The sequence below is a fragment of the Oncorhynchus tshawytscha genome, linkage group LG28, assembly GCF_018296145.1.
Source record: "Oncorhynchus tshawytscha isolate Ot180627B linkage group LG28, Otsh_v2.0, whole genome shotgun sequence".
NCBI classification, from domain to species: domain Eukaryota; kingdom Metazoa; phylum Chordata; class Actinopteri; order Salmoniformes; family Salmonidae; genus Oncorhynchus; species Oncorhynchus tshawytscha.
Genome location: NC_056456.1, coordinates 4,520,948 through 4,537,768, shown reverse-complemented (window position 1 = coordinate 4,537,768; position 16,821 = coordinate 4,520,948). Strand labels below are relative to the sequence as shown.

Sequence of the window (16,821 nt, the reverse complement as noted above, 5' to 3'; positions counted from 1 at the left end):
AGTTCATTGTTTTTCCACATCTTTTGCAGTATTACTTTAGTGCCTTGTTCCAAACAGGATGCATGTTTTGGAATGATTTAGTCTGTTCAGGCTTCCTTCTTTTCACTCTGTCAAATAGATTGGTATTGTGGAGTAACTACAATGTTGTTGATCCATCCTCAGTTTTCCCTATCACAGCCATTCAACTCTATAACTAAACGCTGTAACTATTTTAAAATCACCATTGGCCTCATAATGAAATCACTGAGCGGTTTCCGTCCTCTGAGTTAGGAAGGATGTCTGTAAGAACTTGTTCTTAACTGCTGTATCTTTGTAGTGACTGGGTGTATTGACACATCATTCAAAGTGTAGTTAATAACTTCACCATGCTCAAAGGAATAGTCTATGTTTTTTTATCTACCAATAGAGGCCCTTCTTTGCGAGGCATTGGAAAACCTCCCTGGTCTTTGTGGTTGAATCTGTGTTTGAAATTCACTGCTCGACTGAGATAATATGTATGTGTAGGATACAGAGATGAGGTAGTCATTCAAAAATCATGTTAAACACTATTATTGCACTACAGAGTGAGTCCATGCAACTTATTACGTGACTTGTTAAGCAAATCTGTACTCATTAACTTATATAGGCCCACCATAACAAAGGGGTTGAATACTTATTGACTCAAGACATTTCAGATTTTCATTTCTCATTCATTTGCAAACATTTCCGATAATCATAATTCCACTTTGACGTGATGGGCTATTGTGTGTAGGCCAGTGACACAACATCTACATTTAATCCATTTCAAATTCAGGCTGTAGTACAGCAACGTGTGGAAAAAGTCCAGGGGTATGAACACTTTATGAACCCTGTATTTGGCCTCCTATGTGTCTTAACAGAGGCACCTTGTGGACACATGTTGGTATTTGGTTGTATTACATTTTCTTTTTCCTTCTCTAACTCGTGTGTGTTTTGCCCTGTTGCAGAATAACTACCTGGTGTTTATGGCAGAGCTGTTCTGGTGGTTTGAAGTGGTCAAGCCTTCGTTTGTACAGCCCAGAGTCTTTGACCCACAAGGTAAGCCAAAAAGGGTAACACTGAAGATGATGATGATGATGATGGGGATAATGAAGAATATCAACTGCATTGACATAGTATATTTCAGTTTTCACCAGAATTCAGACCACGTCAACTACCTTTATTGACTTGAGTATCCTGACTGATTGGTGTTTGTTTGTCAGCCTGGGATCTAGCCCCGTCAGCAAGGGCTATGGCTCCTATCTGTAGCCCAGCCAAACAGGACTTTGGGGACAGCCCAGAACACAAAAGGTATGATTTAATATTGAGTGGACAAATTTAATAACCTGGAGTTATTTAATGTTCCCTTATTGAGCAAGCTTGGGAAAGGTCGTTCAACTTGGCAGTTACAGGAGGCGTGATTTTGAGCTTTATCGTAATTCTCTCTCTGTCTCAGGCTTCAACCAGACTCTGCTTCAGGTAAGAACACAGGAACTACCCCTTTCCTCAGAATCACAAACACATATCTGTCAGAAGACTCTGAACTACTATTGGTTCCCTTTGATTTAGTCTCTGTGCGTGTGGAACTAACCTTTTTTCTCCCCTGTTTCGGGCAGGTGTGATAAAGAGGACCATGTCCTATGTAGACGGCTGTGTGGGGACGTGGCCTAAGGAAAGACGGTCTAGGGGCATCTCCTTTGAGATTCCTTTGGACGGGGATCCTAACGTCCCTCCCTGTTGGGGTCCCTCACTCCGGGGCATGACCCGTTCTGCCAGCACCGAGGGCCTGGGGGTGTTCAAAGTTCACCACGCACCCCAGGGGGACATGAGGCGCCACCTCTCCTTTCAGCCGGTCAGCGTCAACGGTCCTAGCAGCACCGCAGGGCACATAACTGAGGAGGACTACAACACGGACTCACCAAACCCCCACAAAGCACTGGGGCGCGGGCAGACTCAGCCACACAAGAACCGGAACAGGTACTTATGATGGCTCTGACGGTAGGACACCCGAGTTGTGTGTACAAGGGATACATCTGCTGAATATAAATATGTTACTAACTGTTAGTTTCTTTTGATAAAAGTGTTTAATAAATGTCTGTCAATCTAGATATTCCAATGGTGTTCTCAAAGAGAACGGCAATGACGGCCGCGGCCCCGTCAGCCCATCGAGCCCCCCTAGCATTGAGGAGGCTCTGAAGATTATCCACCACACAGAGAGGCCCCACGGCAGTCTGGGGCCCGGGGCCAACGGCTTCTTCCTCCACGATGGAGCTGAACCATCAGACCCAGGGGACGACCCTGATGACTACCCAGGATCGGCTAAGGCCCGGGCAGACGAGGCCGACCCCTACTCAGCCTCTACGGAGGAAGTGGACACAGGGATCCACGTGAGGTCGGAGGACATCCAGGAGAGTTTGGACGAGGACAATTCTTCCCTCAGGGACTACTCTGATATGGACCCTGACTATGAGGCTATGACCCGATCCTGTCCCTTACCAGAGGGGGATGGAGAGAGGGGGGTGAGGAGCAGCCCATACCCCAGCTCGGTGTCCCCAGCCCCTATGTCTCATGCTCCCAGCCCTGCCTCGTCCTCGGGTGGTTCTGGCGGCGGACTGGTTCGCATGACCAGCTTCGCCGAGCAGAAGTTCCGTAAGCTGGAGGGGCGGAGCAGTGGAGGGACCACCCCCGAGAGCGCTGAACTCTACAACACGCCCCCCACACGAACTGCCACGCTCGAGGTCAGTAGAGAAACTCTCTCTCTCTCTCCATGTTAATGTCTCTTGGACTCTCGCTCTCTCTCTCCTCTCTCTCCATTGTTCTATTTCTCTGTCGCTCTTTCTTCTCTTTCAACTCTTTTTGGTCCTACTCCGCATTTCTCTTTTGCTTTTTCTCTTACCCCTCTCGCCCTTTTCTTCCCACCCTCTCTCTCCCTCTCTCCTTCTCAGATCTCCAGCCCCACCCACCCAGCCCAGACCCCGGCCACGCCCTCTCCCAGAGACCACACCCACCTGCTGCCGTCAGATATGGTGCACCTGAAGATGAAGCTGGAGGAGAAACGCAGAGCCATCGAGGCCCAGAAGAAGAAGGTATAGGCTTAATAACGCTTCAGAGAGCTTCTCGTCTTTGGCAGCGTCTCAAACGGCATCCTATTCCCTATTTCCATAGGGCTCTAGTCAGAAGTAGTGCACTATGTAGGGAATTGGGTGCCATATCAATGTATAATCCAAAACGAAAGAAAAATAACAAAACTCTGGTCTTCAAGCACTACTGCAGGTTTTCTAAAAGAGGCGTCCAGTCAAATTATGCCAGTTAGTAATCAAACCTAATCAAACATAAATCATTTGCACCATCATCTTGTTGGATAATTTGGTATGTTCATTGGTTCCCCCCCCTAAAAATTGCTGAAATAATAAGAGATTTTTCCTCTGTTTCAGGTTGAGGCAGCGTTCACTCGGCATCGTCAGAAGATGGGCCGGACAGCCTTCCTCAACGTGGTGCGAAGGAAAGGGGTGACCCCCTCCCCCACCAGCCCCGTCCCTGGGGGCCACGACCTGGACAAGCCCTCCCCAGATCGCTTCTTCACTCCTTCGGAAAGCCTGGGCCAGGCGGAGAGGTGCAAGCCCGACGGAGCAGCACCCAAGTCCCCCTGCGAGGAGGGTGCAGGTAGTCACCACTGTAGCTTCTGATGAAACCAACCTTTGTTTTCTACTTTTGCTTCCCTACTTTTTGGAGCAAATTGCCTGGTCCCAGCTCTGTTTGTGCTGCGTTGCCAACGTTGGCTTGACAATTACCAATTAGCAAGACAGCACAAAATGACAGAGGGCCAGGCTAGGGGGCACGTGTACTGTTTTATGTGTAGTGTTTTCTGCATGTGTAATAGCCACCTTATGGACGAGAGGTCTGCTGTGTCACGCTCCAGGTGTCGGGGTTGGAGAGGTGGACCTGGGCGAGTACACTCGCTCCATCGAGAGGCTGAACACGTCCCTGGGGTTCCTGCAGACGGAGATGCAGCGGCTGGCCCAGCAGCAGGACAGGATCATGGCCATGAGGGAACAGCAACAGGCCTGGGTCATACCTCCTCCAGCACCCTCGCCACACAGGTATGGTCATCAATATCACATAAATGTTACTATGTTACTATTATTGCTTAGTTAGTTATCATTGTACATTTAAACTCTCTCGACAGGCAGCTCCGGGAGCTCCGCAGCAACAGTGTAACCGGCCGGGGGTCCGTGGGGTCCTTGTCCCCAATCTTGTCCTCGGCGGGTGGTTCCCCCCGCGCCGCCCACCGTTCCCCCGGCGGCCTCAAGCGCCGACCGGCCTCCTTCCATGCCAGCACCCCTCACACCCCACGCACCCCACGCCCCACCGAGCTCAAGGTAACCCCCTTTAGACGGATGCTCAACACCCCCACGTCCGTGGACAGTCTGCCCAGGCTGAGACGCTTCTCACCCAGCCAGACCCAGGTCACCTCCTTTGCCTACCTGGGACACGATGAAGGACCTGGGGCCACGGAGGGCAAGGAGAGAGGGGCCCCAGGGGGAACAGAGGAGTCTCAAATCCAAACCAAACCACCTGAGACAGAGGTGGCGGGGATAAGGAGTGCCGACGCTCGTCCCTCCTCGCCCACTACAGAGCCAGCCAAAGAGAGACAGAAGGAGAGGAGAGATGGAGGGAAAACGGAGAAGTTGGCAGAGGTGCTGTCTCAGCCAGTGAGAGACCTGATGGAGGTGCCGCTGTCGTTGCTGAAGCCTTTGGATGGACAGGGTCTAGAGGCAAGTGGAGAGGGGGAGAAAAGAGGAGAGCTGTACGGAGAGGACCAGAAAATGTGCTGTGGGTTCTTCTTCAAGGTAACAATGGGCTACACTGTACATTTCAGAATTGTGAGAGGACGAAACAAGTACTGTATGTAGCATGTCATGAGAATGGTTCATTGATCCATAGGTACTGTAAGAGCAACACATGAACTATGCAACGACTCATAAACTATGACTTCAAATGGGTCTGGGACAGTAATTGTGTGTACAGTATCCAGGATAAAGGGTGAAACAGCTCACATACTAATGCTAGAACAGTAGACTAACGAGCCATGATAGGAGAATGGAGCCAACAGAGCTACTGTATGCCACTATACTGGAACATACTATCAGCGTCAACAGACACACATGTTATTATCCCAGTCCAAAAATATCTGGACATGAAGCCAACACTGTACAACATTCAAATGGGTCATATACACTGAGTATACCTAACATTAGGAACACCTTCCTAATATTGTGTTGCACGAGGTGTCGGAAGCATCCCACGGGGACTCCAATGCACAGTGGTGTCAAGTTGGCTAGATGTCCTTTGGGTGGTGGACCATTCTTCATACACATGGGAAACTGTTGAGCGTGTAAAACCCTGCAGCGTAGAAGTTCTTAACACGAACTGTGCACTTGGCACCTACTACCATAACCTGTTTAAAGACACTTCAATCTGTTGTCTTGCCCAATCACCCTCTGAATGACACACACACACAATCCATGTCTCAATTGTCTCAAGGCTTAAAAATCCTTAACCTGTCTCCTCCCCTTCATCTACACTGATGGATGTGGATTTAACAAGTGGCATCAATAATGGATCATAGCTTTCACCTCGATTCACCTGGTTAGTCTAGGTCATGGAAAGAGCAGGTGTTCTTAATGTTTGGTATACTCATCCGCCATGAATTCCCTCTGACATAAATTTGACCAATCAGAGCTGAGGATGAGTGTTGATCTTTGAAGTGAGAGGATGTGACAGGGCTGTCTGATGTCATTTTGTCCCGCAAACTAGCCTTCATGTTGGCACCAAACATTCCATGACAACAAGATTACAATTTCCAATCTAACGTGGCAGCCATTCAAATTCTAAACGTCAAAAACACAGTCTGCCAACCTATTTATATATATCTGACTCCGTCTCCACCCCACACACCTCCAGGACGATGGGAAGGGAGAGGAGGACATGGCGGTGAAGAGGGCTGCTCTGCTGGAGAAGAGGGTGAGGAGAGAGAAGGAGACACAGGAGAAGAAACAGCAGCAGGAGCTGGAGCAGGAGCAGAGGAAGGAGGAAGCACGGTCAGTCTGGACCTCAAGGGACCTGTACCTTTTCCACTGTTATGCTTGGTCTGAACACTACCGGCAGGGGCGACTCCTTACTCCCACTTCAAATTTAGTCATGCATTCTTGTCAATGGGTGACTAAGTGAAAATGTGCCTCTTAGTAAACTTCTCTTTGATTGGGTAATAAGTATTGAAGCTTCTCGTCTCTTCTGCCCCTCTTCCCTATAGGCTGAAAGCGGAGGAGGAGCAGCAGAAGCGAGAGGACGACAAGCAGAGGAAAGATTACATAAAGAACGAGTACATGAGGAGGAAGCATTTGAAGCAGGTGGAGGATATGGATGTCAGGCCCCGCCATGGAAGTCTCAAAAAGAAGCCCCGCCCCAAATCCATGCACAGGGACGTCATGGAGTCACCCAAGCCACCCACCAGAGCCACGGGTAACACACACACTCTTAGACACACACTACACATGCTCATGTTACACATATCAGTGGAGGCTGCTGAGGGGAGGACGGCTCATAATAATGGCTGGAACGGAGCGAATGGGACGGCATCAAACTCCTGGAAACCATGGAAACCATGAGTCTGATGTTGTGGATACCATTCTACTATTCCGCTCCAGACATTATCACGAGCCCGTCCTCCCCAATTAAGGTGCCACAAAACTCCTGTGACAAACATCCTCTCAGTGTCAACTGCGTTTATTCTCTGCAAACTTAACATGTGTACATATTTGTATGAACATAACAAGATTCAACAACTGAGACATAAACTGAACAAGTTCCACAGACATGTGACTAACAGAAATATAATAGTGTGTCCCTGAACAAAGTAGGGGTCAAAATCAAAAGTAACAGTCAGTATCTGGTGTGGCCACCAGCTGCATAAAGTACTGCAGTACATCTCCTCCTCATGGACTGCGCCAGATTTGCCTGTTCTTGCTGTGAGATGTTACCCCACTCTTCCACCAAGGCACTTGCAAGTTCCCGGACATTTCTGGGGGGAATGGCCCTAGCCTTCACCCTCCGATCCAACAGGTCCCAGACGTGGTCAATGGGATTGAGATCCGGGCTGTTCGCTGGCCATGGCAGAACACTGACATTCCTGCCTTGCAGGAAATCACGCACAGAACGAGCAGTATGGCTGGTGGCATTGTCATGCTGGAAGGTCATGTCAAGATGAGCCTGCAGGAAGGGTACCACATGAGGGAGGAGGTCTTCCCTTTAACGGACAGCATTGAGATTGCCTGCAATGACATCATCAGTCCGATGATGCTGTGACACACCGCCCCAGACCATGACGGACACTCCACCTCCAAATCGATCCCGCTCCAGAGTACAGGCCTCGGTGAAACACTCATTCCTTCGACGATAAACGCAAATCTACACGACCTTCACCCCTGGTGAGACAAAACCACGACTCGTCAGTGAAGAGCACTTTTTGCAAGTCCTGTCTGGTCCAGCAAAGGTGGGTTTGTGCCCAAAGACGACGTTGTTGCAAGTGATGTCTGGTGAGGACCTTCCTTAGAACAGGTCTACAAGCCCTCAGTTCAGCCTCTCTCAGCCTATTGCGGACAGTCTGAGCACTGATAGAGGGATTGTGCGTTCCTGGAGTAACTCGGGCTGTTGTTGCCTTCCTGTACCTGTCCCGCAAGTGTGATGTTCGGATGTACCGATACTGTGCAAGTGTCGTTTACACGTGGTCTGCCACTGCAAGGACGATCAGCTGTCCGTCCTGTCTCCCTGTAGTGCTGTCTTAGGTGTCTCACATTACGGACATTGCAATTTATTGCCCTGTTCACATCTGCAGTCCTCATGCCTCCTTGCAGCATGCCTAAAGCGCGTTCGCCCAGATGATCAGGGACCCTGGGCATCTTTCTTTTGGTGTTTTTCCAGAGTCAGTAGAAAGGCCTCTTTAGTGTTCTAAGTTTTCATAACTGTGACCTTAATTGCCTACCGTCTGTAAGCTGTTAGTGTCGTAACGGTCGTTTCACAGGTGCATGTTCATTAATTGTTTATGGTTCATTGAACCAAGCATGGGAAACAGTGTTTAAACCCTTTACAATGAAGATCTGTGAAGTTTTGGGGATTTTTTGAATGACAGGGTCCTGAAATTTTTTTTTTTTTTTGCTGAGTTTAGGCTGTTTATGTGTATTTAGTACACACATATATTCACACACACACACACTCAAACATGTCTTCTGTATTTACCTCTAGGTACTCGACCGCGTGGGTTCTCAGTCTCCAGCATGTCCCTGGCCTCCCTCAACCTTGACAACGACAGCAACGCCGGAGATAAGAGGATCCGCAGGTGAGGCCAGAAATTGCCTGATTACAGATTTTCTCAATCGTGTGCAAGCAATTTTTGGATCTGTGTTGAAACGTATCTATCGCAGAACAGCAATGATCAAATGCTTAAATACATTTAAAGAACTTCTGATACAAAATGTGCCTTTGTACCTGACTTGCATATCTTAGACTGTTCACAGAACATTAACACATTGTTTAACATTTTAAATTACCCCATCAGTGTCATACATGTAAATGTTTCGGACATGAAGTGAATGAAGTTGGGTTACTCCTAAGGCAACATCTCCAACATTGTGACCTTCATATAAGAGCTTTGCTTTGGTGTGGATGGAGGCATACAGTGCATTCAGAAAGAATTCAGACCCTTGACTCTTTCCACATTTACAGTTACAGCCTGTATGACACAACAAGCTTGGCACACCTCTATTTGGGGAGTTTCTCTCATTCTTCTCTGCAGATCCTCTCAAGCTCTGTCAGGTTGGATGGGGAGCGTCGCTGCACAGCTATTTTCAGGACTCTCCAGAGATGTTTGATTGGGTTCAAGACCAGGCTCTGGCTGGGCCACTCAAGGACATTCAGAGACTTGTCCCGAAGCCACTTGACATCATCAGTGGTGAATACCGTATACAATCACCTGCATTGTCTTGGCTGTGGAGGCCACTGTGTTCTTGGGGACCTTCAATGCTGCAGAGATTTTTTGGTACCCTTCCCCAGATCTGTGCCTCGACACAATCCTGTCTCTGAGCTTTACGGGACAATCCCTTCGACCTCATGGCTTGGTTTTTGCTCTGACATGCACTGTCAACTGTGGGACCTTTTATTTAGACAGGTGTGTGCCTTTCCAAAACGTGTCCAATCAATTGAATTTACCGCAGGTGGACTCCAATCAAGTTGTAGAAACATCTCAAGGATGATCAATGGGAACAACATGCACCTGAGCTCAATTTCGAGTCTCATAGCAAAGGGCCTGAATTCTTATGTTTTTAATTTTATATGAGTCACCCAGGACCAGTGTTGTTAGCCTAGCACTACAAGCACCCTGCTCTACCAACTGAGTCACCCAGGACCAGTGTTGTTAGCCTAGAGCTACAAGCACCCTGCTCTACCAACTGAGTCACCCAGGACCAGTGTTGTTAGCCTAGCGCTACAAGCACCCTGCTCTACCAACTGAGTCACCCAGGACCAGTGTTGTTAGCCTAACGCTTGTTAGCCTAGCGCTACAAGCACCCTGCTCTACCAACTGAGTCACCCAGGACCATTGTTGTTAGCCTAGCACTACAAGCACCCTGCTCTACCAACTGAGTCACCCAGGACCAGTGTTGTTAGCCTAGCGCTACAAGCACCCTGCTCTACCAACTGAGTCACCCAGGACTAGTGTTGTTAGCCTAGCGCTACAAGCACCCTGCTCTACCAACTGAGTCACCCAGGACCAGCGTTGTTAGCCTAGCGCCACAAGCACCCTGCTCTACCAACTGAGTCACCCAGGACCAGTGTTGTTAGCCTAACGCTTGTTAGCCTAGCGCTACAAGCACCCTGCTCTACCAACTGAGTCACCCAGGACCAGTGTTGTTAGTCTAGCGCTACAAGCACCCTGCTCTACCAACTGAGTCATCCAGGACCAGTGTTGTTAGCCTAGCGCTACAAGCACCCTGCTCTACCAACTGAGTCACCCAGGACCAGTGTTGTTAGCCTAGCGCTACAAGCACCCTGCTCTACCAACTGAGTCACCCAGGACCAGTGTTGTTAGCCTAGCGCTACAAGCACCCTGCCCTACCAACTCAGTCACCCAGGACCAGTGTTGTTAGCCTAGCGCTTGTTAGCCTAGCGCTACAAGCACCCTGCTCTACCAACTGAGTCCCCCAGGACCAGTGTTGTTAGCCTAGTGCTACAAGCACCCTGCCCTACCAACTCAGTCACCCAGGACCAGTGTTGTTAGCCTAGCGCTTGTTAGCCTAGCGCTACAAGCACCCTGCTCTACCAACTGAGTCCCCCAGGACCAGTGTTGTTAGCCTAGCGCTACAAGCACCCTGCTCTACCAACTGAGTCCCCCAGGACCAGTGTTGTTAGCCTAGTGCTACAAGCACCCTGCCCTACCAACTGAGTCACCCAGGACCAATGTTGTTCTTCCATTGTATTCACCTTCACTTATTTCTGTTGTGGATTGTGTTTGTGCGCCAATGGAAAGTCTATAAAACTATGAGCAAACCAGCCTATGTATTAAATACATGGATTTGGATTGGGATGATACTGATGAATGAATCCTTCACACTTATTTTTGGGGCTTTTTTTATATACATTTTTTAAAAAATTGGGAATCGTATTTAATTTGATATGTATGAAATTGTTTTGTGAAATATGAATAAAAGGACAGTAATTGCCCATAATTCTGCAACTTTGGATAGTTGTACTTCCAATTTTGATCATCATTATATAGTGACTGCAAAGAAGGGTTAGTTTGGATTTACATTTGGTTGAGTTGTCAACTAACGTGAATTCAACAACAAATGTCACCATGTCATTGGACTTAGGTTGGGTGAATAACAATTCCCTTAGGTTGATTACTTTTTGCAAATCCAATCAATTTTCCACGTTGAGTCAACATCATCACATTGAATTTTTTTGTTGAAATGACATGGAACCAATGTTTATTCAGCCAGTTTTTGCCCAGTGGTGTGGTGTTCTGTTTTTTCTGCTTGGACTCGAGAGATAAGTATGGTAGTGTTCATCTGTTTGTTGAAATGACATGGAACCAATGTTTATTCAGCCAGTTTTTGCCCAGTGGTGTGGTGTTCTGTTTTTTCTGCTTGGACTCGAGAGATAAGTATGGTAGTGTTCATCTGTTTGTTGAAATGACATGGAACCAATGTTTATTCAGCCAGTTTTTGCCCAGTGATGTGGTGTTCTGTTTTTTCTGCTTGGACTCGAGAGATAAGTATGGTAGTGTTCATCTGTTTGTTGAAATGACATGGAACCAATGTTTATTCAGCCAGTTTTTGCCCAGTGGTGTGGTGTTCTGTTTTTTCTGCTTGGACTTGAGAGATAAGTATGGTAGTGTTCATCTGTTTGTTGAAATGACATGGAACCAATGTTTATTCAGCCAGTTTTTGCCCAGTGGTGTGGTGTTCTGTTTTTTCTGCTTGGACTTGAGAGATAAGTATGGTAGTGTTCATCTGTTTGTTGAAATGACATGGAACCAATGTTTATTCAGCCAGTTTTTGCCCAGTGGTGTGGTGTTCTGTTTTTTCTGCTTGGACTTGAGAGATAAGTATGGTAGTGTTCATCTGTTTGCAGGCAGTCGTGTTCTATTGTATGTATTTGCAATTTATACGGTATAATATAGTTTTGATTAATGTATTTATGTTTCGAGAAGGTAATTATGTTTTGAAAACACATTTACTGTTTTTCAAAAGGCCACAGAAAGGCTGTGTTGTGAGTGTCTGTATCTTGTTTTGAACTCGACAACATTGTTCCAAAAAATACTTGTATGCGATTGAGAAAATCTGTAAAAAAGGACATACAGTTTAGCCAACTTTAGCATGACCACGTCAAAAGAGTTGACTAAAGCACAAACAAGCTGGCTACGATACAAAAAAAAGGCTTTACAGAGCATCAAAAGCACGAATACTTCTTCAAGAGGACATTCATGTGTCTTGTGACTTGTCTAGGTATTGCAACCAAAACGGTTTTCGCTCTCTTGATCTTCTCTCCCTCCTCGCTCTCTGTTTTTCCCCTCTGTTTTGCACGGACCTCCCGGAAGCAGTAAACTAGGCACTGTGAAAGGCCATATCTCTTTCTTTTTAAGCTCTCCCAAAGACAGAAAGGGAAGGTTAGTAACTCCCCTCCCTAGACCAGCCGAGGGCCAAGCCTTTCATCTAGGCTTTCATCTCAGTGCATCACAGTCCAGATTGATCAATCAATCTGCTTTTACTTGAGGTAATATCTTTGAGAACAATTCCCTGTAGCCATACCTAACAGAATCTATCTAAATATCCCATGTGCAGACATATATTTATGAATCATGTTTGAGTAAGCCACATACAGTACACCAACATTCATTCCGAGTATGACCTGAGACATAGAGGACACATCCATATGTTTTTAATAGATGTGTTATTTCACTGTCATGCTGTATCGGTTAAGTGTTGGACAATTACCTCCTTTAAAACAGACAGAGAAAATTCCGCTCAGTACCGCAGCTGCTTCTGCCTCATTTCATACATGCCCAGCCTCCTGCCTCCACTCCTGCCTCACCGACTCTGCCCTTTCTCTCCCCCGAGGCTGCTCCATGCTAGCTGCTCCATGCTAGCTGCTCTACGTTAAGCTGCTGTCTGTGGTTGTTACCTCTAGATTAGACCCGGCGTCAGAGCCATCCAAGCTGCAGCAGACGGGCGCTCTCCCGTCCCAGGCACGGTAACTTCCACAGCCATGCTGGCTCACATGGAGCCACAGGCCCTTTGTTTTGTATGCAGAGACTTCAAACTAGGGTACACACTAACCCTAACCCCAATTAGGACATGAATGAGCCTGGGCCTGGGACATGAGTGTGGCTGCTGCAGTTGTATTCTGTCTTGTCACTGTACAGTTGCCTAAAGCTGCTGTTGCATACTGCAGTGTTTCTTCTCCATATCCTAGCAGCCATAATGATTGGACTGTACAATAGCTTTGCTCTACTGCACATGCCTCTGATCTGATCCAGGGACACAGAGATCACTGGGGATGATGTAATATGAGGGAACAGGGAAGGCTGCCTGGGAGAACTGTGTCTATCTCTGACCCTGTTTCTCTGTATGTCTCTGTGTCTGTGTATACGTGGTGTATATGTCTATGTCTGTTTTTTTGTGTGAATGTGTATCTGTTATTGTGTGTGTGTCCACGCATGTGTCACTCGTACTGTATATATGTGTGTGTGTGTACGTCCCTAGGCCAGACTCTGCTAGGCCAGACTCTGCGAGGCCAGACTCTGCGGAGGGCAATCTGTCGTCCTGCCCGTCTCATAATGGAGAGAAGGACTGGGAGAACGAGTCCACAACCTCCTCCACTCCCTCCAACCAAGAGTACACAGGTACGGACCGCTCCACTGCAATCACGGTATTCTGCTTTCAAAAGGAGACCAAACTCTTGCAGTATACCAGAGCTATGTAACCCATGTGTAGAACAGACTGTGTTGTGAGTGTCTGTTTGTTTGTTACTGCATTCCTTATGCTGGTATTCGCTTCTTCCCTCAGGGCCAAAGCTGTACAAGGAGCCCAGTGCTAAGTCCAACAAGCATATCATCCAGAACGCCCTGGCCCACTGCTGCCTGGCGGGCAAGGTCAACGAAGGACAGAAGAATAAGATAATAGATGTAGGTAATTTTTCTGTACACAATATGTTTCTTTCTCTCTAATTTTACTTCACTCTTTTACCTCAGATTTGTTCCTTTCTTTTCCTCCACTATCTCTTTCAGGAAATGGAGAGGTCGGGGGCCAACAACTTCCTGGTTTTGTTCCGAGACACGGGTTGCCAGTTCCGCTCGGTGTACACCTACTGCCCTGAGACGGAGGAAATCACCAAGCTGGCAGGCATCGGGCCCAAGAGCATCACAGCCAAGATGATCGAGGGCCTGTATAAATATAACTCAGATAGGAAGCAGTTCAGCCACATCCCTGCCAAGACAATGTCAGCTAGTGTAGACGCCATCACCATCGCCGCTCACCTGTGGCAGACCAAGAAACAGGGCACGCCCAAGAAACTGGGTAGTCTCAAGTAGTCACAGCAACAACCCCTTTCATACCAAACCCAGGATATTGTTGCTAGGTGTCCTGACTTATAGTTGAGGACTGAGGGGAGGCTTTGCGGGTGTTGTGACCTGGGATATTACAGGGTCTGGTTTGGTGTGACAGTGCTAAAGAGTACATCTTTCTAATCTTCTTTCCCATTCAGATATTTAATGAACACTTACACTTGGCATTCATCTGGATCTGATATCTGATGTACAGTTTCGTTTGATGAATATGCGGTAGGGGATTTTCTTCTAAACAGGACACTATTGACTTTATGCACAACTGGAATGTAGGGGGAAAAAACATCAACACAAGCCTCAAGGGACATTGTTGTTGTTATGCAAGACTGTGTGCGTGTGTGTGGGGGACCCAGAGTCATTCTAATGGTGCACATGTGTGTGTATGTTCGTCAGCATGCGTGGTGCCCATGTTCTCGTGTGCCAAAAAAAAGGGGCTGATGAAAGCCTTACTGAATCGGACCACTGAAGCACTGAATGTCATTCCTTTTGAAATAGATCGAGTTTGAGTTCCCTATGTTCATCATGTGTGGCCTTATGCTTGTTTTGTGAAAGCGCAGTGATTAGGTCATATTTAAGCGCCAAATGTGATGTTTTGGTGAGTACAAGATGATACGTATATGAGAGCTTGTTGAGAGTGGCTGTGTGTGAGGCTTGCTTTTCTCTGTGGCTGAAAGATGAGACTGAGAAGGTGGGTTTACATAATGTGTCAATAGTTAAGTAGGTTGTCATAACTTCCGATAAGAACTAGATTGTAAAGTTATTGATTAAAGTATAATCTAGTTCACAGGAATGTCAGCAACTGACTCTTAATTTATTGAATGTTTTTGATAAGGCTTTGGAAGTTTTTTAAAGGTCCAATGCAGATGTTTTTATCTCAATATCAAAGAATTTCTGGGTAACAATTAAGTACCATATTGTGATTGTTTTAAATGGTCAAAAAGAAACAAAAATAGCTTATTAGCAAAGAGCAATTTCTCAAGCAATAATTTTGCTAGGACAGTCGGAGTGAGCTGTTATTGACAGAGAGGTTTGGAACTCTTTCTTATTGGTCTAATAACTAATTTACTGCATGGTGATGTCACTATAGAAGGCCAAAACCCCTCCCACCAAAACAGGCTGAAATTTCAGGATGGTCTTTTCAAACAGCTCTTACACTAAAAGGGCATTACCATCATTTTCACTATTTCCCAGTATTATTCCAACCTCATAGTGTGGAAATATATATCAAACACAGGACAATTATGCTTTTAACTGCACTGGGACTTTAAAGGCTTTTAAAGTTTCATCAATAGAGGTGTGTAACATACTTTAAGACAATGTATACTGTATAAGTTAATTTTGTTTGTATATAATGGTTATTCCATTCAAAATGAATGAGTGAAACTAGCATTTATCATTTAATATGGACGTATATAAACGTACTATACTGTATATGGGGCCTTCTATTGTTTAAAAAAGATGCAAGTGTGTGATCCCTTTTCAATGTCACTGGCAGGACAATTTCAAGCTTTAGAATAGAAGCAAGTTCCACAAATTGTGTCATGAGCCTGTGCAATTCCGAGAAAATATCTTATAAAAATCCTTGTTGGCATACAATACCAGTCAAAAGTTTGGACACACCTACTCTTTCCCACCGTGAAGCATGGAGGAGGAGGTGTGGTGGTACTTTGCTGATGACACTGTCAGTGTCCAGCATGGCTACCACAGCATTTTGCAGCGATACGCCATCCCATTTGGTTTGCTCTTAGTGGGACTATCATTTCTTTTTCAAGAGGACAATAACCCAACACCCCTCCAGGCTGTGTAAGGGCTATTTGACCAAGGAGAGTGATGGAGTGCTGCACCAGATGACATGGCCTCCACAATCACCCGACTTCAACTCAATTGAGATGGCTTGGGATGAGTTGGACCGCAGAGTGAAGCAAAAGCATCCAACAAGTGCTCAGTATATGTGGGAACTCCTTCAAGACTGTTGGAAAAGCATTCCTCATGAAGATGGTTGAGTGAATGCCAAGATTGTGCAAAGCTGTCATCGAGGCTAAGAGTGGCTACTTTGAAGATTCTTTGTTTAACACTTTTTTGATTACTACATGATTCAATATATGGTATTTCATAGTTTTGATGTCTTCACTATTATTCTACTGTAATGTAGAAAATAGTACAAATTAAGAAAAACCCTTGAATGAGGTGTGTCCAAACTTTTGACTGGTACTGTATATGTTTGGACCTCACAGATATTCAAAAGCATTTTACTTTATTGTGGATAGTATCTTTACTGTTGAATTCCTATTTCACTTAAAGTAGTCCACAATACGTATGTGTACATATTCAATAGAGAGTAAGGAATAGAATTTCATGACTCTGTCCCACTGTAGATTGCAGTATTTGTAGATCACAAAAACATAAAACATAGTTCTTCAGGACTTTCAAAACATCTGTCACATTATGCTTCAACATGTTACATTGTTCTAACCTATGAAAGGAAACTGACATTTATGTTTATTTTATTTTGGAGCAAAGCAGTGTTTACGCTGTACATATATTTTGTTGTATAAAGTATTTTTTGTAAACCATTTACCATTTTGAGGTTTCATATGAGCAGCGTATCTGTTGCAAAAGGAAATGTAAAACCATGAGAGGGTACAATA

General features: G+C 46.1%; 1 protein-coding gene across 2 annotated transcripts in view; it reads left to right on the top strand.

Annotated features, from left to right (window-relative positions):
* The window catches only part of camsap2b (calmodulin regulated spectrin-associated protein family, member 2b), a 72,950-nt gene extending 57,064 nt beyond the window's left edge, over nucleotides 1-15,886 (top strand). The window contains exons 7-22 of one of the 2 annotated variants that reach the window (XM_024390892.2): nucleotides 966-1,056; nucleotides 1,221-1,308; nucleotides 1,454-1,476; nucleotides 1,614-1,974; nucleotides 2,105-2,735; nucleotides 2,943-3,083; nucleotides 3,432-3,660; nucleotides 3,917-4,097; nucleotides 4,184-4,847; nucleotides 5,962-6,098; nucleotides 6,311-6,519; nucleotides 8,299-8,392; nucleotides 12,152-12,217; nucleotides 13,314-13,453; nucleotides 13,617-13,735; nucleotides 13,838-15,886. In XM_024390892.2, coding sequence (XP_024246660.1) covers nucleotides 966-1,056; nucleotides 1,221-1,308; nucleotides 1,454-1,476; nucleotides 1,614-1,974; nucleotides 2,105-2,735; nucleotides 2,943-3,083; nucleotides 3,432-3,660; nucleotides 3,917-4,097; nucleotides 4,184-4,847; nucleotides 5,962-6,098; nucleotides 6,311-6,519; nucleotides 8,299-8,392; nucleotides 12,152-12,217; nucleotides 13,314-13,453; nucleotides 13,617-13,735; nucleotides 13,838-14,140 — 3,477 coding nt within the window. In that variant the 3' untranslated portion in view covers nucleotides 14,141-15,886. The remainder of the gene's footprint in view (nucleotides 1-965; nucleotides 1,057-1,220; nucleotides 1,309-1,453; nucleotides 1,477-1,613; nucleotides 1,975-2,104; nucleotides 2,736-2,942; nucleotides 3,084-3,431; nucleotides 3,661-3,916; nucleotides 4,098-4,183; nucleotides 4,848-5,961; nucleotides 6,099-6,310; nucleotides 6,520-8,298; nucleotides 8,393-12,151; nucleotides 12,218-13,313; nucleotides 13,454-13,616; nucleotides 13,736-13,837) is intronic. The other variant, XM_024390893.2, reaches the window with a different exon arrangement.
* The last annotated feature ends 935 nt before the right edge of the window (nucleotides 15,887-16,821 follow it).